The sequence below is a fragment of the Aquarana catesbeiana genome, linkage group LG03 (assembly GCF_042186555.1).
Source record: "Aquarana catesbeiana isolate 2022-GZ linkage group LG03, ASM4218655v1, whole genome shotgun sequence".
Taxonomy (NCBI): Eukaryota; Metazoa; Chordata; class Amphibia; order Anura; family Ranidae; genus Aquarana; species Aquarana catesbeiana.
In genome coordinates this window covers 61,535,293-61,558,582 of record NC_133326.1, presented here as the reverse complement: position 1 = coordinate 61,558,582, position 23,290 = coordinate 61,535,293, and the positions used below count along the sequence as shown (strand labels likewise).

Genomic DNA, 23,290 nt, shown 5'->3' with positions numbered 1-23,290 from the left:
TCCCCATTCACACCTGAGACCTTGTAACACTAACGAGTCACATGACATGATGGGGGAAAATTGCTAACTGGGCCCAATTTGGACATTTTCACTTAGGGGTGTACTCACTTTTGTTGCCAGCGGTTTAGACATTAATGGCTGTGTGTTGAGTTATTTTGAGGGGACAGCAAATTTACACTGTTATACAAGCTGTACACTCACTACGTTACATTGTAGCAAAGTGTCATTTCTTCAGTGTTGTCACATGAAGATATATAATAAAATATTTACAAAAATGTGAGGGGTGTACTTACTTTTGTGAGATACTGTACCACCAGCCACCACTGCTCAGGAAAGCTGAGAATAGGCACCATTACTACAGTGATTGCTGCTGTGTTCCAGGTCCTGAGTTGAGCAGCTACCCTGCTGTTTACTGAACATAGTAGGTCACCCGCTCAGTACAATTTAAAAAACATTTTGCATCATCCCTATCAATGCAAAGCATTCTCTGATTGTATGAGGTGGAGATCATGATGTCATTGCCAAACCACTGAACCTTGTCCAATCAGAGAACGCTTTTTATTTATTGAGGAATTGCTGTGTATTCTGAATGGCGCCTGCACCAACCAGTGACCTCCTGTGTTTAGTAAGCAGCAGGATGGTCACTTAGCACGGGACCTGGAAGCTATAACTGTAGTAATGGTGTCTATTCCAGTAATTCCCATCTTCCACAGGAATCCCACAGGTATGGCACATACAGTAAATACTTATATTGGTTCAAGCTGGACCAATGTAACTAAGCAACTTACTGAGTATGCAATTTCTTTATCTTATAGGGCAGTTCACACCACATGCAGTTCAGTGCGTTTTTGTTCTGCATCAAAAATGCATGGAAAGTAGCTTATAAGATTTTTTATGACATAGTTCACACCAGTGCTTGCAGTTCCAGTGCGTTACAGTTCCAGAAAAAAAAGTAGAGCATGCTGCATTTTTCCTGCACTGGACTGTACTGGAACGCTTTAAAATGCATCAAAAGCGCACTGGAACGCACCTAAACGCACCAAAAAATGCACTGGAACACACATGTCCTTATTTAAGGGTAAAATAAGAGGAGGAAAAAAATGTACTGGACTGCTTCAAAAACGCACTGGAACACATCAAAAACAAGCATGCAGCAAAGCACCTGGAACGCATCCAGACTGCGGTTCTATGGTGTGAACTGGCCCTCAATCTATGCTTATGTTCCAGTTTAAGCTGATGCCATGACTACTGCCCCAGGTTTCCTGTTTCTAGCGGACTCCTTTCTCCTTCAGTGTCCTGAGTCACCTTTGCATGCAGGAACTAAAGCTGTGTCTCCCTACACTGTGTGCATCAAAAGAAACACACAGCACCATAGCCTATGATGGCAAGACCCTCCCCGGCTCCTCCCTTCTCGAAGCTAACAGACTGACTGGAGACTGCACTGTCCACTGTTAGCTCTTTCCTATGGAGAACTGAATTTCAGAGAAGCAGCACTGAGAGAGGAGGAGCCAACAGCATTGAAAGTTGTAATTTGCAAGCGCTGGGTTAAGAATTTTAGCAAATAGTTTAATGGGTAATGTTTAATTTTTTGTTCTCAGAGGGTTTAATACTGTGTTTATGAAGCACAAGTGTGGTGATGCCACCATACTTGTAGTTGTCCATCAACACATTCTCCAGCTCTGTAGACCTTAGTATGGACCTGAGCTGGAGAAAGAGTCTGCAGGAATCAGAGCACTGCACCCATGATCCACGGATTGCGATTACATTGCTTTGCAGTCTCAAATTCAAAAAAATAATAATTGTAAATTTTTTATTATAGATGTATGTATTTATTATTTTTGAAAAAAGATTGAATTCTCCTTTAAATAGGCAAAAATCCTTATAACAAATATAATGTAAATAATATATATATATATATATATATATATATATATATATATATATATATATATATATATATATAAATAAATATAATATACATTACTTATGCAATGTAGGATAGTAAAGAAAGCAGAAAAAGGTAAAGCTGGTGAAGGAGGGGAAAAGCATTATATTCTCAAATGACAGCTCTGCTGGATATTTATACGGAGGCTGAACATTGATATTTTTAAATTACATTGAATTAGTCCTCAATTTCCATGGAAAAGCTGTTATTTGAATGAAGCTCCCTTAGTGATAAAAGAACTGTTACTTTTGCTGTCAGCCGCGCACGTGTGTGCCTCTTATAATTCACAATGTCTTTTCACAGGTGTATTGTTGGAATTCCCATCTGTGAATCCCTCATCCAGCTGAAGCCGAGTGAGACGTATCACATCAGCGTCAGAGCTGTGAATGTGGGGGGGCCCAGCGAGAGCAGCAAGTCTGTTCCCATTCATACTACAGGTATTCAGTGTGCAGGAGGGGGACAGTGTACGCCATTGTTACCCATGCATCTCTGCTAACCTTGTCACATACATTGTGTAGGAATACCATAGAAACCACTTACAACTTGTAATGGTGATTTCTACCTACCTCACTTATACGCTTAATGATACATAACATAAGTGATTAAAACCTCTTGTCTATATAAGAATCAACCAATGCGGTTGCAGCTATTACGGATAGCATTAAAATGAATGATAACCGTGCAAAAAGAATAACAATCAAATTTATTTATACAGAAAAGAAACGTTAGAATAATCAGATATTACCAAATATAACGTAGATGATACAACCTTAAAACAAAGATGTTACCAATGATACTACGTAATACAAATAGGAATATTACTATAAGGGACCTACAAATGCTATCAGTATATCAGGACAAATTGAAGGACAGGAAATGTTACAGAAAAGATGAATTTACACACCAAGAAAGTAAATGTGATGCATTACAGAGAGAAATCTTATGTCCCCATGCTTCTTAGACCACAAACCAAATAGACTGAGCCGGGGGTATGTATTCTGATATATACACACTTGTAAAAACCCACCCCTTCCACATGCCACATTCCCCCAAGGGTGGGAGGTTGAAGAGTCCTATTCCCTCACATAAGCCAGGGGGCCACACTTAGTCAGCTGGTTCTGACACACTGTTTAAGCCATATTGTATGTCAATTTATTAATGCTGATTATCATTGAAGGTTAAAATCATAGGCCTCACATTTCCACATCAAACTCCCCAGTGACCCATACAATCAAAGAAATCAGCCAACAATCAACCAATAAACACGAGACACAAATTACCTAATTTCTAAAGTTATTCAATGACGCATTATGGTCGCCACACACCCTTTACGCACACATCTTAAATGTTAGGGGGGTAAACTTTCATGTCTTAGCCATTAAAAATAAAATCATTGTGAAGCCTTTAGGAAACATTATAATGGTTTGTGGGCAACTTTCTTTTATAATTTTTAAAGTTACCTTTTCTTAAATTTATATTTTATATCTTTTTATATTTATATAACAGATTTGTTTTGCAGGTTAAGATTTAAAATGATTGTAATGTCTCGTTTAAAAGAAAACAAAAAACAAAACAAACACGTTATACTTACCTCCTCTGTGCAGTTGGCTTTGCACAGAGCAGCCTGGATACTCCTCTTTTCGGGTCCCTCTTTGCTGCTCCTAGTCCCTCCCTCCCATCGAGTGTCCCCACAGCCAGCAGCTCTCTATGGTGGCACCCGAGCCAATTTAGAGCTCCGTGTATCCATTCAGACAAGGCGCCCTGACCTGGCCCGCCCCTCTCTCCCTTGATTGGCTAACTGACTTTGATGGACAGCTGCAGGAGCCAATGGCATCGCTGCTGTGTCTCAGCCAATCAGGAGGAGTGTCCTGGATGGCTTAGACACTCGTGGACATTGCTGGAGAGAGATGGGGCTTAGGTAAGTAATTGGGGGGTGCTGGGGAGGCTGCTACACACAAAAGGTTTTTTATCTTAATGCATCTTAGTTCCTGCACCTTCCGTAAATTAAAGTGATTGTAAGGGTTTTTTGTTTTTTTTAAAATAACAAACATATTATACTTACCTCCACTGTGCAGCATACTTACCTCCACTGTGCACATAGTGGCCCTGATCGTCCTCTTATGGGGCCCCCTGGCAGCTCCTCCCCACATCAGATAACCCCCTAGGAGAAGCGCTCTCCTGAGGGGGTTACCTTGCGGGCGCGCTCCCGAGTCCAGCATTCGGCATTCCTAGCTGCCGAATGTATGACTCTACCCTGCCCCCTGGTGCCTGCGTCATTGGATTTGATTGACGGCAGTGGGAACCAATGGCTGCGCTGCTATCAATCTATCCAATCAAGAGCCGAGACCCCCCTGCAGAGACACAGCGTGTCCCCGCCGTGTCAAGTTCCAGGGCTCAGGTAAGTAAAACAGGGGGGCTGTGGGACTGGTCACTGTGAGGTGTTTTTTCACCTTAATGCATAGGATGCATTAAGGTGAAAAAATATGAAGGTTTACAACCCCTTTAGGTCAAGTTACTATAGGAGACAGCCTAGCCTACAAAGTACAGATGTGCTAGTTTAGTTTAAAGGCTCTTTTCCTGTTCTGCTGTCTGCCTAATCTCAACTTTTTGTTAAAGGAGTCTGCCTGTCTGCTGATCGTTGCTATTTTTGACAAAGGGTGTCCTGTGCCCTATCACCACTCTCCCACATTTTTCCTGTTTGTGAAATAAACTTCTCCTTGTTTAAGCATAAAAATGACTGGTGCCCAATTTCTATCTTGGTCATCACCCATCATGCCTAGTAACCTGCACCCTGAGGAGTCATGTTGGTCCTCCCTGCCTCTGGGGGTCACCATCAGGCCCCTGGAAATGTAGGGTAGGCGCTACAGGTGGTTATTGGGTGGCCTTTCCTTCTACTTCTAATTTTCTGTGTTTTATAAATATTTTAGCTGATTCTAAACCAATATAATCTGTTTAGGTACATTTTTCTATCTTAATGAAGAAACTGCTCATCCACTGCTCTCTATTTCTGATAATGGATCCACAATTTCTTGTGAAGAAGAGGAAAGTCTGGAGGATTTACCTTATCAATGCAATAATTTCTCAAGGTATTTTATAGAATGTAAAAAAGTAATGAAATATTTCACACCATCACGGTACCCATAGACACGAGGTGACAGGTGTCCATTCCAGCTAGATTGGGCATTGGTCTTCTTTCCTGCAGATACCACTAAGTCTTGTCCTAAGACAAGTGTCTGTAGCACATCTCACCTTCTCTCCACATGGGCTAACTAAGACCATAGTCACTGGTAGACTCAGGTCTACATATCTGAATACTCTTGTGGCACCATTAGTTTGGAAAGGCCATGTATCATTGTTTTAACAAAAATTTCAAGTGATTAGAGCTTCTGTAGACCTTTTTTCTTAATCTGTCTATATACCATCACCAGAAAAAAGACCTGTAACCTGAAGGATCAGCATAATTTATTCCACAAAGCTCACAGTGACATAATGTGGTGATTTCAAGATTCAACCCCTGAAAGAAATTGAAAAAGGTACCTGCGCTAACCCCTGGCACTGGCCTTATCTTAAAGCCTAAGTTTATTTATTTAAATCAACACAAGGGACAGTACTTACATTCAGTGAGAAGTATCCCTTGTGCTGGTGGCTGCTGTCTTAATTAAAATCTTTAGTCCTCTGCCTGTCCTCTTTAACCACTTCCCGCCCTGCCCATAGCAGATGACGGCCGGGCGGTGGTTCAGCTATCCTGACTGGGCGTCATATGACATCCAGCAGGATAACATGCCGCCGTCTGACACACCGCTACACCGATCTTGGTAAAGAGCCTCCGGCGGAGGCTCTTTACCACGTGATCAGCCGTGTCCAATCACGGCTGATCACGATGTCAATAGGAAGAGCCGTTGATCGGCTCTTCCTCACTCGCGTCTGACAGATGCAAGTAGAGGAGAGCCGATCGGCGGCTCTCCTGGCAGGGGGGTCTGCGCTGATTGTTCATCAGGGCAGCCCCCCCCCTCAGATCACCACACTGGACCACCAGGGATCGCCACAAGGACCACCAGGGAAGGGTCAACATGTGGATGGCCAGGTATGTACCCCATGGCCATCCACATGTGCCCAGTCAGTGCCCAATCTGTGCCAATCAGTGCCCACAAATGGGCACTGATTGGCACCATTATGTTGCAGTGATGCCCAGCAATGCCACCCTTAGGGGCATCAGTGCAAACAATCAGTGTCATCAGTGCCACCCATCAGTGTCCATCAGTGCCACCTGTCAGTGCCCATCCGTGCCCATCAGTGCCCACCTTTCAGTGCCCATCTGTGCCAACTATCAGTGCCACCCATAACTACCCATCAATGCCACCCATAAGTACCCATCAATGCCGCCTATGAGTGCCCATCAGTGCCGCCTATGAGTGCCCATCGGTGCCACCTATGAGTGCCCATCAGTGCCGCATACCAGTGCCACCTATCAGTGCTCATCAGTGCCACCTATCAGTGCCGCCTATCAGTGCCCATCATCAGTGCCACCTCATTGGTGCCACCTCATCGGTGCCCATCAGTGCCGCCGTATCAGTGCCCGTCAGTGCAGCCATATCAGTGCCCATCGGTGAAGAAGAAAACTTATTTACAAAAATTTTTAACAGAAACAAAGAAAAACTTGTTTTTTTTCAAAGTTTTCAATCTTCTTTTATTTGTTGCGCAAAAAATAAAAACCGCAGAGGTGATCAAATACCACCAAAAGAAAGCTTTATTTGCGGGAACAAAATGATAAAAAATTTGTTTGGGTACAGTGTTGCATGACCGCGCAATTGTCATTCAAATTGCGACAGCGCTGAAAGCTGAAAATTGGCCTGGGCGGGAAGGTGTCTAAGTGCCTGGTATTGAGGTGGTTAATCAAGAGTGCCAAGTATGCCTGCCCTTTATTCCCCTCTCCTCCATTCATAGAAGCTTTACTATAGCTTCCATCAATGACAAGTGCTCTATGCATAAAAGAGGTGAACTTTTCATTCATCTGCCTGTCCTCCATTCATAGAACGCTTTTTATTTATGGAGGCATGCATAGTTACATTGGTCCAGGCTGGACCAATGTAAGTATGTAAAAAGTGGCAAACCCAGTAATCTTCTTTAACAGAAGGCAATTCTTTCGCAATTAAAAAAAAAAAAAACACTTACTCCACTCTAAGTAAGCCCTGGTTCACACTGGTGCGAATTCTATGCGGATCAGATGTGATCCGAAAAGCATAGATTTGCATGTCATGTAATAAAAAGCATTATTCCCAATAAAGAATTTTCACATATATGCAGTGTGAATTTCATCCAGTTCAAAAAAGAGACCTGTGCGAGTTTAGTGCAGTGCAAATTTCAGCTCCATACACGTCTATGAGACCGGATATAATTCGCTTGTTTTTTTGCCCAGATTTTATAGAGTATAAAAATGCAGACGTGACCACTCCCCTCACAAATTCACACAAAATTTGCATGGAAACCACACATGCTATGCAGAATTCGCATTGCAATGTAAAAAAACCACAATGCGAATTTGCTTTGTGTACTGCTTTACATTCACACCCAATTTGCACCGCATCTGTGTGAACCAGGGCTGAATGAGTGGATGCCGTGTACGGTACAAATTTCCTGATTGGAAGCCACTGCTGTTAACCTCCACAGCACTGGAAGATAGGCACTCACAGCAGTGTCCTGTGGCTGTAAAGGGGACACAACACAGAGGATTCTGAGCAGAAGCCGCCACCTGCAGGTAATGGGATACAAACCATTACACACACCTTTGGTGTATTCTTAAAAAAAAAAAAAAAAAAATACTAAACTTCAGCTTTTAAGGACTGAAGTTGGGAACTGCTGTCCTATACTATTTGTTTCACGTTTTGTTCTCCCTACATTTGTTTGAATTTCTTACTTGTGGTCTACATTCCTGACATACTCCAACAACTGGTAAACTGATTGACTTTTCTGAATGTTCATGTGTTCGTATGACGGTTGTATTCTATTCACTCCACAGAACATTTCAGCTGTATACATATATGAATAAAATAAAATTTTCTTACTGCTTTGCAGATGTATTGCTGTTCTGGGAACCCTCATACCCTTCAAAGGAAGACATTACTGGGAGGTGGAGGTGGATGAGAAGACAGAGTACAGGCTTGGAGTTGCCTATGAAGACACAAACAGAAGTGGAATGCTTGGAGCGAACAATAGTTCCTGGTGTCTGAGGCACATCTGTACACGAACACGGTAAAATATTACCTAAAGCTTATTTCCACTTTTGCAGCCAAATTGGGGACAATACCTATTTTATTATTTCTCTATTCAAAATATAGCTGCGCTTATCGTGACAAAAGTACACATTTAGAAAAATAAATTGTGAAAGAAAAGTCCATAAAGTGACAAAGTCTACCCACTGATATGTGCACCATCCATCACCAAATTGTGTGATCCTGGATAAAGACCTCCATCATATAAAGTGCCTGCTTACCGGAACGTATTGATCTCCTATTACAGAAGGTCAATCTCGCTTGCAGCTCATAACTCTGCCAGGGCCTTTGTCCTTCCGGGAAGCTAATGGAAATCCACCTCTTATGGGTACTCGATCATGGACACTCCCCGTCAGTGGCAGTGCATCCATTAGGGGCGCCCGGGGGCCACCCCCTCTGTCACGCCACCCCCTCTGTGTACTATGGATAGATTCATGCATTGCATGAATCTATCCATGGCCGCTGTAGTCACCCCCTATTCATGCATCCGGCCCCTTTTCGGACTCCAGGTGACGTGGAAATTTTGCTTTTCTAATACTAAACCGCCTCTCAGCCAATCAGGAGGCACTGTCACTGACATGATTGGTGCCCCTGTGTGAGCCATCAGATAGCAGTTAGCAGCTTTGGGATTTTACACTATTGCGAGTTTTATTACCTTTACATGGGGAGTGTCCATGATCGAGTACCCCTAAGAGGTGGATTTCCATTCGTTTCCCGGAAGGACAAATGCCCTGGCTGGGTTATGAACTGCAAACAAGATTGACCTTCTGTGATAGGAGGCCAATACTTTCCGGTAAGCACGCATTTCATATGGTGGAGGTCTATATGCAGGATCACACAATTTGGTAACGGATGGTGCACTTATCAGTAAATGGACTTTTTCACAATTTATTTTTCTAAATGTTTACTTTTGTCACGATAAGCGCAGCTATATTTTGAATAGTGATTTAGTACTGCGTGTGTCTCACAGGATAGCTGCTGCTGTATAATCTGGTTTTGGTTTAGATGAACAGCGCAGTTTTTCCTTTTTTGATTAATCTATTAAATTATTTGTTACATGTTCCCAGTCACACAGTACACAGTGCCTTGAAAAAGTATTCATACCCCTTGACATTTTCCACATTTTGTCATGTTACAACCAAAAACATAAATGTGTTTTATTGGGATTTTATGTGATAGACAAACACAAAGTGTTACATAATTGTGTAATGGAAGGAAAATGATAAATGGTTTTCAATTTTTTTTACCAATAAATATCTGAAAAGTGTGGCGTGCTTTTGCATTCAGCCCCCTTTACTCTGATACACCTAACTAAAACTAGTGGAACCAATTGCCTTCAAAAGTCACCTAATTAGTCCACTTGTGTGTAATTTATCTCAGTATAAATACAGCTGTCCTGTGAAGCCCTCGGAGGTTTGTTAGAGAACCCTAGTGAACAAACAGCATCATGAAGGCCAAGAAACACATCAGGGATAGGTCAGGGGTAAAGTTGTGGAGAAGTTTAAAGCAGGGTTAGGTTATAAAAAAATATCCCAAGCTTTGAACATGTAATGGAGCACTGTTCAATAACATCATGCAAAAATGGAAAGAGTATGGCACAACTGCAACCCTACCAAGACACGACTGTCTACCTAAACTGGCAGGCCGGGCAAGGAGAGCATTAATCAGAGAAGCAGCCAAGAGGCCCATGATAACTCTGGAGTAGCTGCAGAGATCTACAGCTCAGGTGGGAGAATCTGTCCACAGGACAACTATTAGTCGTGCACTCCACAAATCTGGCCTTTATGGAAGAGTGACAAGAAGAAAGCCATTGTTGAAAGCAAGGGAGGCCATGTGGGGGACACAGCAAACATGTGGAAGAATGTACTCTGGTCAGATGAGACCATAATTGAACTTTTTGGCCTAAAAGCAAAATGCTATGTGTGGCACAAAATGAATACTGCACATCACCCTGAACACACCATCCCCACTGTGAAACATGGTGGTGGCAGCATCATGTTGTAGGAATGCTTTTCTTCAGCAGGGACAGGGAAGCTGGTCAGAGCTGATGGAAAGTTGGATAGAGCCAAATACAGGGCAATCTTAGAAGAAAACCTGTTAGAGTCTGCAAAAGACTTGGGGACTGGGCCAGAGGTTCACCTTCCAGCAGGACAAACATATATAGCCAACGCTACAATGGAATGGTTTAGATCAAAGCATTTCCATGTTTTAGAATGGCCCAAAGTCCAGACCTAAACCCAACTGAGAATCTGTGGCAAGACTTAAAAATTGCTGTTCACAGATGCCCTCCATCCAATCTAACAGAGCTTGAGCTATTTTGCAAAGAAGAATGGGCAAACATATCTCTCTCTAGATGTGCAAAGCTGGTGGAGACATCCCCATAAAGACTTGCAGCTGTAATTACAGCGAAAGGTGGTTCTACAAAGTACTGACTCGACGGGGCTGAATACAAATGCCACACTTTTCACATATTTTTAAAAAATGTTGAAAACCATTTATCATTTTTCTTCCACTTCACAGTTATGTGCCACTTTGTGTTGGTCTATCACATAAAATCCCAATAAAATACATTTCCTGACAGACTCCATGGCAGTCTATGTGTGGGTTAACCCCCCGTCTCCTCTCGCTATATGACCCTATTCCCATAAATTTGAGCTCACCACTAGAGACTGCGTTCCTTTTTTGTCCTCCTCCATGGACCTACATCACGTGTACTCACGTTTTCCTGTATGACGTCTAGTCGGGATGACTCCTAAGCCCGGCATACCAATCATGCGGTGCAAGCCCAGGGCCCAGCCATGGGCGGGCTAGTGGCTTTCAGGCACAGGATACCCCATTGGTGGAGGCGAGGTTGCCCAGGTATGCCAAAGATGGACGTTGGCAGATTCAAACCGGCTGGCAAGATCTTCTGTTTTATTTTTCTCCATGGCAGTTGTTTATGTTTTTGTTGTCCTTATGTTGCTGTTCTATTTTTCCCCTGGGTTAGCCTTCTGGCCTCTCATGGCGCCCGGAATGCTCCTGCGTTCCAGAGTGCCATTATATTTCCGGGTTTCGGCCGCAAGGAACATCTGTGCATGCATGGGGCCTCGGTGACATTGAGGCTTGGTTCACACGTGCGCAGCTCGGCGGAGCACCCAGTAGTCGCACAGGAGCCGTTCGGCTGCTCTCTATAGCGCAGGCGCGAGGAGGGGGGAGGCGGTGACGTCATCCGGGCGGGGGATTTAAATAGCTGCCAGTCCCTGTCAGTTTGGGAACTCCTGCGGGCAGTGAGCAGCAGCTTCCCCGAGCCCAGGATCACACAAGGCAGGGTAAGCCTTAGCTGGGAAGTCTCTTTTTGCTTGTCTTAAAGGGAAAGGCACAATTAAAAAAAAAAAAAGAATGTATTTTTCTTGCTTGTCTCTCCTGCTTATCCTAGGTCATTTGGGTATTGCCCAAGTCTGTGTGGTTTCTTCTTTATTTGGATTGGCGTTCCGTCCAAGTACCATGGACAGGTCACTGCCTCAGTGCGTCCAGCCCTCACACACAAGGTATGTGCAGATGAGGGGGAGGGGCTGAGATTATTCATGGTTGAATAACAATGCGTTAACACCAGACTTCGCATTTCTTCTTTCCCTTTTTTTCCTCCAGCCCTTCCAGATCAGACCGCCAAATTGTGGTCCGAGATGACAGAGACCTTGCCAGGCTGCAACATCACTCATCATCCAGGTCCAGACGTGACTCTCCGTCCAGGACCCACCAGCAGAGGAGATGTTCCCATTCCTCCTCCAGACACTGCACCCACCGCCATGACAGCCGCTCTGATCACAGAGCTTGCTGGGGATGTGGGACACGAGTCCCGGAGGGGAAATCATTGTGTGATCCATGTTATGCCGGGGCGGTCGGGGAGAAAGAGATGGAAAACCAACAGATGGAGTCTCTTGTTAAGCGTGTGGTGCAGCAATCCCTAAAAGAGTGGGGTACAACCCACACGCGGAGCCATTCACCCACTCTATCTGGCTCCCTGGCTGACGAGGCCCAGGAGAATCCGGGCCCATCCCAGCCTTACGATGCTTCTCCCAGCTCTTCAGATAGTGAGTTGGAGGGAGACGAATTTGTCGGAGGCTTTGACTTCGCTCTGGTTTCTCCACTAGTTAAAGCGATCAAAGAGGCCCTTAAGTGGGAAGATCCTTCCATTCCTCCGGCTAAGCAAAGGAAATTCTTTAAACACTTGGGGAAGGAATGTTCCAATTTCCCACTCCTTTCCGAATCGAAGGATATCATTGATGAGGAGTGGAGCAAGGTAGATAAGCAAACGTCTATGTCAAGCAAGACCTGCAGATTATACCCCTTCAAGGCAGAGGAAGTGAAACATCTGGAAAACGCTCCCCTCATAGACAAAGCACTGATGCGACTGGCCAAACACATTACTCTTCCCTTAGAGGATGTTGTATCCTTCAATGACAGGCTTGAGGAGGAGGAGAATAGACCAAGACCTCAAGAGAATTTACGGGCTAGCCGTTATGGCTTGCAAACCCGCCTTGGCACTTGCGGCCATGTCCAAGGTTATGGAAGCCTGGACAGAGAATGTGGACTCTGTACTCAGGGGCGTCTCCGAAAAATTGGCCAGGGGCTCCATAGTCCCGGAATTGAAGCTGGTAGCGGCCTTCCTGGGGGAGGCTTCTATCAACCTTATCTGCCTGCTGGCCTGGACTATGCTATCCTCGGTCACGGCTAAGCAGGCCTTATGGTTGCGTCCTTGGCTCTCTGATCCAGCGTTCAAACAAGCCTGGTGTAGGATTCCCTTGGAGGGGTCCCCGCTGTCAGAAGAGCCGACGCATTTCACACTAACAAACAGTGCTTAGTCATATCCTAAGCACTGTTTGTTAGTGTGAAACGCGTCAGTTCTTCTGTCCGTTCTGCTGTGGCATGTATTTTTCATTACATTTTTTGAATAAAAGGCAAAAACTTTTTTGGAGTGCGTCTGTCCAGAACTTCTTCCTGTTTCAATTGCTATATGCATTGCCAGCACCTGGGCTTCCTGACTGGAGGAGAGGTGTTTTACCTTTGTTTGACCTACCTGGAGTGGTAGTATCCCCCTCCCTAGCTTCGCTGATAATACAGGGAGCCACGGTGCCTGTCCCAAAAGGCGAAGAGTTCCAAGGGGTATACTCCCCTCTCTTCCTAGTGCAGAAGAAAAACGGTTCATGATGCCCGTGATAGACCTAACTTACCTAAACACGTTTATAAAATACGAAAGATTCAAAATGGAGACTCTGTCTACCATATAACAAGCCGTGCAGCCAGGTGATTGACTAATCTCAATCGACTTAAAATATGCCTATTTCCACGTGCCCGTCTCAGAAGAATTCTGCAAACACCTCCGGTTCAGAGTCAGGCAAGAACATCTACAGTACACCTGCCTCCCTTTTGGTTGACAACCTCACCCCAAGTCTTTTCGAAAGTTCTTCTGGCCGTGGTGGCCCTCATCAGAACAAAAGGTATACGCTTGTACCACTATCTCGACGACCTCCTGTTACTGTCCCAATACAAGGAGCAGGTGTTGGTCCACAGGAAGCAGGTTATCTCCACACTGATCGAATTCGGGTGGCTCCTAAACCTGGAGAAAAGCCACCTGGAACCAGTCCAGTACCTGATATACTTAGGGGTCCAGTTCAACACGGTGGAAAGCACCATCTCTCTCACAGTAGAGAAGATCCGAGTCATTTGCAAGAGAATTTCATGGGCTCTGAGCTTCTCACGCCTAAAAGCCTCGCAGTGCCTAAGAATTATCGGCACGGTGGTCTCTACGACCCCAATGGTCAAATGGTCTCTGTGGAGGTTATGCCCTTTTCAGACAGGGTTTCATCAACAATGGAGTTCAGGGGCGACAATCAGTCCATTCACATAACTTCAGTGATGAGGAACAGCCTCTTCTGGTGGCTCCAGTGCAGAAATCTGCTCACCTGCCACTCCATTGCCCCCGTCTTATGGGTCACAGTCACGACCGATGCCAGTGGTGCTGGATGGGTAGCCCTTTGCGGGTCAGAACTTGCTCAAGGCAGGTGGGATGCCCGCCTTCACAACCCGAGCTCGAACGTTCTGGAACTATGGGCAGCATGGTGTGCCCTTCAATCCTTCACTCATCTCCTGAAAGGAGAATCAGTTATATTGAGAATGGACAACACCACAGCGGTCTCCTATGCGAAGAGGCAGGGGGGCACTCGGAGCTTCACCTTGCTCCAAGAAGTCGGGCCCATCATGTTCTGGGCTCAGAAAAATCTGGCGAATATTTCAACGGTCTTCGTCCCCGGAGTCCAGAACGTCCAAGCGGATTTCCTATCTTGCACACAGTTGGACAACAATGAGTAGTCCCTTCATGTGCAGACGTTCGATTGGATCCTGTCCTTAGGAGTCAATCCCGAAGTAGATCTATTTGCATCCCCTTGCAACTTCAAGATCAAGAAGCATTACACTCGGGGCCGTTGCAGCCAGGCCTTCGGAATATGTGCCCTGACAGATCGGTGGAGCTTCAACAGGGCATACGCTTTTCCCCCGCTCCCGATCATCCTCAGGTTTTTGCGGAGACCAAGTGAAAGCGGTCGAGGTGGTGGTGATAGCGCCTTACTGGCCAAACAGGCCATGGTTTTGCCTCCTGCTCAGCTCAGCTTCCGGGACCCGGTGCCTCTTCCTCTCAGGCCAGACCTTCTTTCTCAGGGGGCAGTCCTGCACCCTTGCCCGGCATTACTGAGACTGATGGTCTGGTTCTTGAGAGGGAGAGGCTGGAATCTCTCGGGTGTGCGTCAAGAGTGATTTCCACCCTCATTAGCTTGAGAAAGCTGAGCACGAATAAAGTCTATGGGAGAATATGGGCCAAGTTTTTTTTAATTCTCATCTTCTGCGGGCAGATCGTTCAGAGATCCAGGAATCCAAGATATCCTCAGCTTCCTTCAATCCGGCCTAAATCTGTCTCTATCCATCAGCTCCCTCAGGGTCCAAGTTTCAGCCCTGTCAGCCTTCTCCGGAACATCATGGGCTGTTCACCCTCTAATCCGGAAGTTCTTACGTGGGACGACAAGACTCAGGCCCCAAAGAAGGCCGACATTCCCCAAATGGGATCTTCCCCTTGTTCTCGACTCACTGTCTGGACTCAGTACTGCGGGATCCACTCCGCTTTCTATTAAAGACCTTTCTGCAAAAGTCGCTTTCCTAGTTGCCATCACTTTGGCCAAAAGGGTTTCTGAGATCGGGTCATTGGGTCACGAAGAACCATTCTTGACTTTCTTCCCGGGTGGTCCTCATCCCTATGCTCGGCTCAAACCCGAAAGTTACTTCAGTGTTCCATGAGAACCAAGAAATTGTCCTACCTACATTCAGTGCCCCAGAGTACACTGCAGTTCACCCTCTGGATGTAGGGGAAATACTGAAGGAATACCTGCAAGCTACTTCCTCCTTTAGACGCTCCGACTACTTGTTTATCTTGCACTCCAGCAACAACAGAGGGAAGCGAGCTTCAACCAGAACGATTGAGGCCTGGATCGTCCAATCCATTCAGCAGGCTTATAAGGCTAAGGGCTTGACTCCTCCAGAGGTGGTGACGGCACATTTCACCAGGGGTATGGCGGCTTCGTGGGCAGCAGCCCGGAATGTGGCTCCAGATGTCATCTGAAAAGCAGCCTCGTGGGCCTCCATTAATACCTTTATTAATTATCCATTAACACCTTTAATACACTATTGCATAGAACTTGCTTCTCTCTCTTCTGTAAACTTTGGTTTAAGAATCCTGTCGGTTGACGGGGCAAATTAAATTTCTTTTTGATCAGCATACCCACCCCTGTGGTCTGGCTAGTTATTTCCCACACGTAGGCTGCCATGGAGTCTGTCTGGAAAACTTATTATCGAATACTTACAGTAATTTTCCTTTCCTGATGGACTCCATGGCAGAAGGAGTTCCCACCCATTGGTCAAGAGTTGGCTAAGTTATGGAACGCAGTCTCTAGTGGTGAGCTCAAATATTTTGGGAATGGGGTCCTATAGCATTGGAGAGGAGGCGGGGTTAACCACACGTAGACTGCAATGGAGTCCATCAGGAAAATTACGGTAAGTATTTGATAATACATTTTCAATTTTACGTTTTTGGTTGTAACATGACAAAATGTGGAAAATTTCAAGAGGTATGAATAATTTTTCAAGGCACTGACTGAATATTGGAATTTACTGTGAGCAGTTGGCAGGTGGGTAAAAAAAATGTCCCTCAGCCTGTCCACTAATTGCACATTGCAAGCTATTCTGAACAACAAAAGCTGCCTATAGCATCCTATATATAAACAACTAGAAAGGTAAAATATATATTTTTTTACAAATTATTTTTAGGTATGCTGTGTGAATAGGAACACATAGCAAACATGCAGTGGAGGCTTTTCAAATTTGACTGCAAATGTGGAAATACACTTTAACCACTTCAGCCCCGGAAGGATTTACCCCCTTCCTGACCAGAGCACTTTTTACAATTTGGCACTGCGTCGCTTTAACTGCTAATTGCGCGGTCATGCAATGCTGTAACCAAACGAAATTTGCGTCCTTTTCTTCCCACAAATAGAGCTTTCTTTTGATGGTATTTGATCACCTCTGCCGTTTTTATTTTTTGCGCTATACACGGAAAAAGACCGAAAATTTTGAAAAAAAATGATATTTTCTACTTTTTGTTCTAAAAAAAATCCAATAAACTCAATTTTAGTCATACATTTAGGCCAAAATGTATTTGGCCACATGTCTTTGGTAAAAAAAATGTCAATAAGTGTATATTTATTGGTTTGCGCAAAAGTTATAGCGCCTACAAACTAGGGTACATTTTCTGGAATTTACACAGTCTTTAATTTATGACTGCCTATGTCATTTCTTGAGGTGCTAAAATGACAGGGCAGTACAAAACCCCCACAAATGACCCCATTTTGGAAAGTAGACACCCCAAGGAAATTGCTGAGAGGCATGTTGAGCCCATTGAATATTCATTTTTTTTGTCCCAAGTGATTGAATAATGAAAAAAAAAAAAAAAAAAAAACAAAATTACAAAAAGTTGTCACTAAATGATATATTGCTCACACAGGCCATGGGCCTATGTGGAATTGCACCCCAAAATACATTTAGCTGCTTCTCCTGAGTATGGGGATACCACATGTGTGGGACTTTTTGGGAGCCTAGCCGCATACGGGGCCCCGAAAACCAATCACTGCCTTCAGGATTTCTAAGGGCGTACATTTTTGATTTTACTCCTCACTACCTATCACAGTTTTGAAGGCCATAAAATGCCCAGATGGCACAAACCCCCCCCAAATGACCCCATTTTGGAAAGTAGACACCCCAAGCTATTTGCTGAGAGGCATGTTGAGTCCATGGAATATTTTATATTTTGACACAAGTTGCGGGAAAGTGACAATTTATTTATTTATTTTTTTTTTTTTTGCACAAAGTTGTCACTAAATGATATATTGCTCACACAGGTCATGGGCATATGTGGAATTGGACCCCAAAATACATTTAGCTGCTTCTCCTGAGTATGGGGATACCACATGTGTGGGACTTTTTGGGAGCCTAGCCGCGTACGGGACCCCGAAAACCAATCACCGCCTTCAGGATTTCTAAGGGTGTACATTTTTGATTTCACTCTTCACTGCCTATCACAGTTTCGGAGGCCATGGAATGCCCAGGTGGCACAAAACCCCCCCAAATGACCCCATTTTGGAAAGTAGACACCCCAAGCTATTTGCTGAGAGGCATGGTGAGTATTTTGCAGCTCTCATTTGTTTTTGAAAATGAAGAAAGACAAAAAAAAAAATTTTTTTTTTCTTTTTTTAATTTTCAAAACTTTGTGACAAAAAGTGAGGTCTGCAAAATACTCACTATACCTCTCAGCAAATAGCTTGGGGTGTCTACTTTCCAAAATGGGGTCATTTGGGGGGGGGTTTGTGCCACCTGGGCATTCCATGGCCTCCGAGACTGTGATAGGCAGTGAAGAGTGAAATCAAAAATTTACGCCCTTAGAAAGCCTGAAGGCGGTGCTTGGTTTTCGGGGTCCCATACGTGGCTAGGCTCCCAAAAAGTCTCACACATGTGGTATCCCCGTACTCAGGAGAAGCAACAGAATGTATTTTGGGGTGTAATTTCACATATTCCCATGGCATGTTTGAGCAATATATCATTTAGTGACAACTTTGTGCAAAAAAAAAAAAAAATAATAATAATTTGTCTCTTTCCCGCAACTTGTGTCACAATATAAAATATTCCATGGACTCGACATGCCTCTCAGCAAATAGCTTGGGGTGTCTACTTTCCAAAATGGGGTCATTTGGGGGGGTTTGAACTGTCCTGGCATTTTATGCACAACATTTAGAAGCTTATGTCACACATCACCCACTCTTCTAACCACTTGAAGACAAAGCCCTTTCTGACACTTTTTAATTACATGAAAAAATTATTTTTTTTTGCAAGAAAATTACTTTGAACCCCCACACATTATATATTTTTTTAAAGCAAATGCCCTACAGATTAAAATGGTGGGTGTTTAATTTTTTTTTTTCACACAGTATTTGCGCAGCGATTTTTCAAACGCATTTTTTGGGGAAAAAACACACTTTTTTACATTTTAATGCACTAAAACACACTATATTGCCCAAATGTTTGATGAAATAAAAAAGATGATCTTAGGCCGAGTACATGGATACCAAACATGACATGCTTTACAACTGTGCACAAACGTGCAGTGACAACAAAATAAATACATTTTTAAAAGCCTTTAAAAGCCTTTACAGGTTACCACTTTAGATTTACAGAGGAGGTCTACTGCTAAAATTACTGCCCTCGATCTGACCGTCGCGGTGATACCTCACATGCATGGTGCAATTGCTGTTTACATTTGACGCCAGACCGACGCTTGCGTTCGCCTTAGCGCGAGAGCAGGGGGGACAGGGGTGCTTTTTTTTTTTTTTTTTTTTTTTCTTTATTATTTTTTTGCTTTTTTATCTTATTTTAAAACTGTTCCTTTCATTTTTTTTTTTTTTTAATCATTTTTATTGTTATCTCAGGGAATGTAAATATCCCCTATGATAGCAATAGGTAGTGACAGGTACTCTTTTTTGAAAAAATTGGGGTCTATTAGACCCTAGATTTCTCCTCTGCCCTCAAAGCATCTGACCACACCAAGATCGGTGTGATAAAATGCTTCCCCAATTTCCCAATGGCGCTATTTACATCCGGCGAAATCTAAGTCATAAAATGCTCGTAGCTTCCGGTTTCTTAGGCCATAGAGATGTTTGGAGCCACTCTGGTCTCTGATCAGGTCTATGGTCAGCTGGCTGAATCACCGGCTGCATTCTCAGGTTCCCTGTTGAGACAGGAGAGCCAGAGAAAAACACGGAAGACGGTGGGGGGGGGGGGCATTCTCTCCCACTGCTTGTAAAAGCAGTCTAGAGGCTAATTAGCCGCTAGGATTGCTTCTACATGAAAGCCGACCGCTGGCTGAAAAGACTGATACCAAGATGATACCTAAACCTGCAAGCATCATTCTGGTATAACCACTCAAAGTCGTGAATGCTGTACTCAGACAAAAATATGGTTAACAATAAAGCACAGTAAACGGTAAAGTATAAAAAATTGCAGACCTGAAAAGCAAACATGATAAAACATAATAACAATAAAACATTGCAGAATAGAATACAGTAAAAAAGAGCAGAACAATAGAGAGAATAGAGAGAGAGAGAATAGAGAGAGAACAATAAAACGACAACTATTATTTTTTATTTTATATTTTTGTTTGTGTTTTTTTTTTTTTTTTTTTCACTTTTTTTGTAACTGTAACTTTTATAACTGTAACCGGTTCCAGGTTCGGGTCTCTCAAAATGCGATGGCATCTTGGGAGACCCTGTGAAAGTGTGTCCTAGTCTGTGCAATGCTGTACCCTACGCTAATACTCAGCTAGTGAATGGTAGCGTTCAAAACATTCACCAATGCAAAGACCAGGATTGTCAGGACAGGAGGGACAATAATAGCGGGTGTCACGCCTATATCCGCGCTTGCTGCAGACACAACATCTTTTTTGGGGGGGTTCGCTGGGTAGGGGTACTCGGGAGGACATAAAAATGCCTCTCATGCAGCCGACTGCATTTGGTTGGGGATGTGAATGGGGGAAGTACGGGCGCTGCAGAAGTGGTGGGTTCCCAATTAGGATTGGCGAATGCAGCAGGAAGGGCATTATGGGCACGACGGGCCTGTGTTTGTCTTTTTGGTGGCAGCGGGACACTACTTGTGCTTGCCACCTCACCAGCTTGAACTGCACTTATGGGACTCGCCACGTCACCAAGTGTTACTGCAGTGCTGGTTTGACTACGACCGGGGTGTACTAGGCCGCTGGCGCTTGCCAGTTCACCAAAACGCTACCAAAAAAACTGTTAACGATCGCAGGGATCAGGCCTGACTCTGCGAACGCTGCAGTTATGCATTTAGTGTTTTGTAAGTGACAGTGATCGATCGATACTGCACTTGGGTGGGCTGGGCTGGGCCGGGCGGAGGGGCAAAACACAGGTGCTAGCAGGTATCTGGGCTGATCCCGCTAACACTGCGTTTTTGGGAACCCTAAACTGCTGGGGACGCCAGTATAGATCTGATCGGATCAGATATTGATCAGTTCAGATACTATACCACTAAGGGAGGTGTACAGTGCGTGCGTGGGTGTTAGCGCTACTGGCACTAACCTGACGCTGCCTGGGGCTGGTGCTTGCCAGTTCACCAAAACGCTACAAAAAAAACTGTTAGCGATCGCAGGGATCAGGCCTGACTCTGCGAACGCTGCAGTTATGCGTTTAGTGTTTTGTAAGTGACAGTGATCGATCGATACTGCACTTGGGTGGGCTGGGCTGGGCCGGGCGGAGGGGTAAAACGCAGTTGCTAGCAGGTATCTGGGCTGATCCCGCTAACACTGCGTTTGTGGGAACCCTAAACTGCTGGGGACGCTAGTATAGATCTGATCGGATCAGATATTGATGCGTTCAGATACTATACCACTAAGGGAGGTGTACGGTGCGTGGGTGTTAGCGGTACTGGCACTAACCTGACGCTGCCTGGGGCTGGTGCTTGCCATTTCACCAAAATGCTACCAAAAAAACTGTTAGCGATCGCAGGGATCAGGCCTGACTCAGCGAACGCTGCAGTTATGCGTTTAGTGTTTTGTAAGTGACAGTGATCGATCGATACTGCACTTGGGTGGGCTGGGCCGAGCTGGGCGGAGGGGCAAAACGCAGGTGCTAGCAGGTATCTGGGCTGATCCCGCTAACACTGTGTTTTTGGGAACCCTAAACTGCTGGGGACGCCAGTATAGATCTGATCGGATCAGATATTGATGCGATCAGATACTATACCACTAAGGGAGGCGTATGCTGCGTGCGTGGGTGTTAGCGGTACTGGCGCTAATCTGACCCTGCCTGGGGCGACGCATATCACCGCCGGGCGATCAGGGGGCTAAATCTTTATTCGGTAATAAACGGCGGGTTCCCTGACACTATAAAAAATAAACAAACTAACCAGCGTCACCCGTAACGGTTATACAGTGATCAGTGGTGAAAGGGTTAACTAGGGGGCAATCAAGGGGTTAAAACATTTATTAGATAGTATATGGGGGTCCCTGTCGCTATAAAACTCTGACGGCGAACCTAAATATTTACGTCCCTAACTAGCATCACCAGCGACACTAATACAGCGATCAGAAAAATGATCGCTTAGCGACACTGGTGACAGGGGGTGATCAAGGGGTTAAAACTTTATTAGGGGGGGTTAGGGGGGTACCCTAGACCTACAGGGGGCCTAACACTCACTGCCCTGACACTGTAACTGTCACAAACTGACACCAATACAGTAATCAGAAAAAAAAAAAAAAAAAACCTGCTGGTGTCAGTTTGTGACAGGGGGGGGGGGGGTGATTGGGGGGGGATCGGGGGGCGATCGGGGGGGGGATCGGGGTGTTTAGTGTGCCTGGCATGTTCTACTGTGTGTGGTGTGTTGGTGCACTTACATTGCAGTCTTCTCTCCTCGGCCCGGAACGGAAAATACCGAGCCGAGGAGAGATGACATCATTTCCTCTGCCTCTGTGTACAATACAGAGGCAGGGAAATGATCCCATTGGCTGAGAGCGATCGCGAGGGGGGGGCCACGAATGGATGGCCTCCCCCTCACCTCCGATCGCCGGGGGAGATTTGCCGACCGCCGCAGGCACCGGGGGGGGGTCCGATCGGACCCCCCACCCGCGGGCAGGCAAGGACGTACATATACGTCCTTTTGCCTGCCCGTGCCGCTCTGTCGACGTATATAGTCGTGCGGCGGTCGGCAAGTGGTTAAAGCACAAGAAATTGATGCTGCACAATAAGGCTATGTTAATACTGGAACACATATTAAAATGCAGCAGATTAATGTGCAGGCTAGTGACAGAGCTAGCTTCGGCAGGGAGCATTTCAGACCATCGCACTGCTTTTTTTCCTAAATGTATTTGAAATGTCACACTTCATTCACATCACTACACAGCAGTGTGGTGCATTGTGATGCTGTAAGGTGAGAAGCAGTGCCATCTAGTGTGCTGCAGAAAAATGCAGACATGCTGCATGTTTCCGCAGCTCACCGCACCTCACCCAGCGTGTGGTCTGAACAGGGCACATAAAAAAGCTATTGTTTTCTATGTGCCTTTGCAGTGATATGCTTTTATCCAGTGTGGAAAAACAAAGGTTGCCGCTGATACAAGCCTCAAGACATTCATATAACAGTGCTAAATTCTGGTTCTCAATCATAAAACAGATCTCCTTAGATTCCTATACAACTCACCATCCTCTCAGAGATAGAATATAGCAGTGATGGTGAACCATGGCACCCCAGATGTTTTTGAACTACATTTCCCATGATGCTCAACTACACTGCAGAGTGCATGAGCATCACGGGAAATGTAGTTCCAAAACATCTGGGGAGCCAAGGTTCGTCATCACTGGCCTATAGTATGACACTTTGGATCGTGTTCTTGGATAATACAATATGATCATATGACACAAAGCAAAGGGGAAGCTGGATC

At 44.9% G+C, this 23,290-nt stretch overlaps 1 protein-coding gene across 3 annotated transcripts in view; it reads left to right on the top strand.

Annotated features, from left to right (window-relative positions):
- FSD2 (fibronectin type III and SPRY domain containing 2) overlaps positions 1-23,290 on the top strand; it is a 73,710-nt gene that overhangs the window by 47,106 nt on the left and 3,314 nt on the right. For all 3 annotated transcript variants that reach the window (XR_012242763.1, XM_073618603.1, XM_073618602.1), the window contains exons 10-12: positions 2,249-2,382; positions 4,902-5,031; positions 8,018-8,194. Coding sequence is in view for 2 of the 3 variants with exons in the window: in XM_073618603.1 (XP_073474704.1) it covers positions 2,249-2,382; positions 4,902-5,031; positions 8,018-8,194 (441 nt within the window). In the remaining variant the exon portion in view is untranslated. The remainder of the gene's footprint in view (positions 1-2,248; positions 2,383-4,901; positions 5,032-8,017; positions 8,195-23,290) is intronic.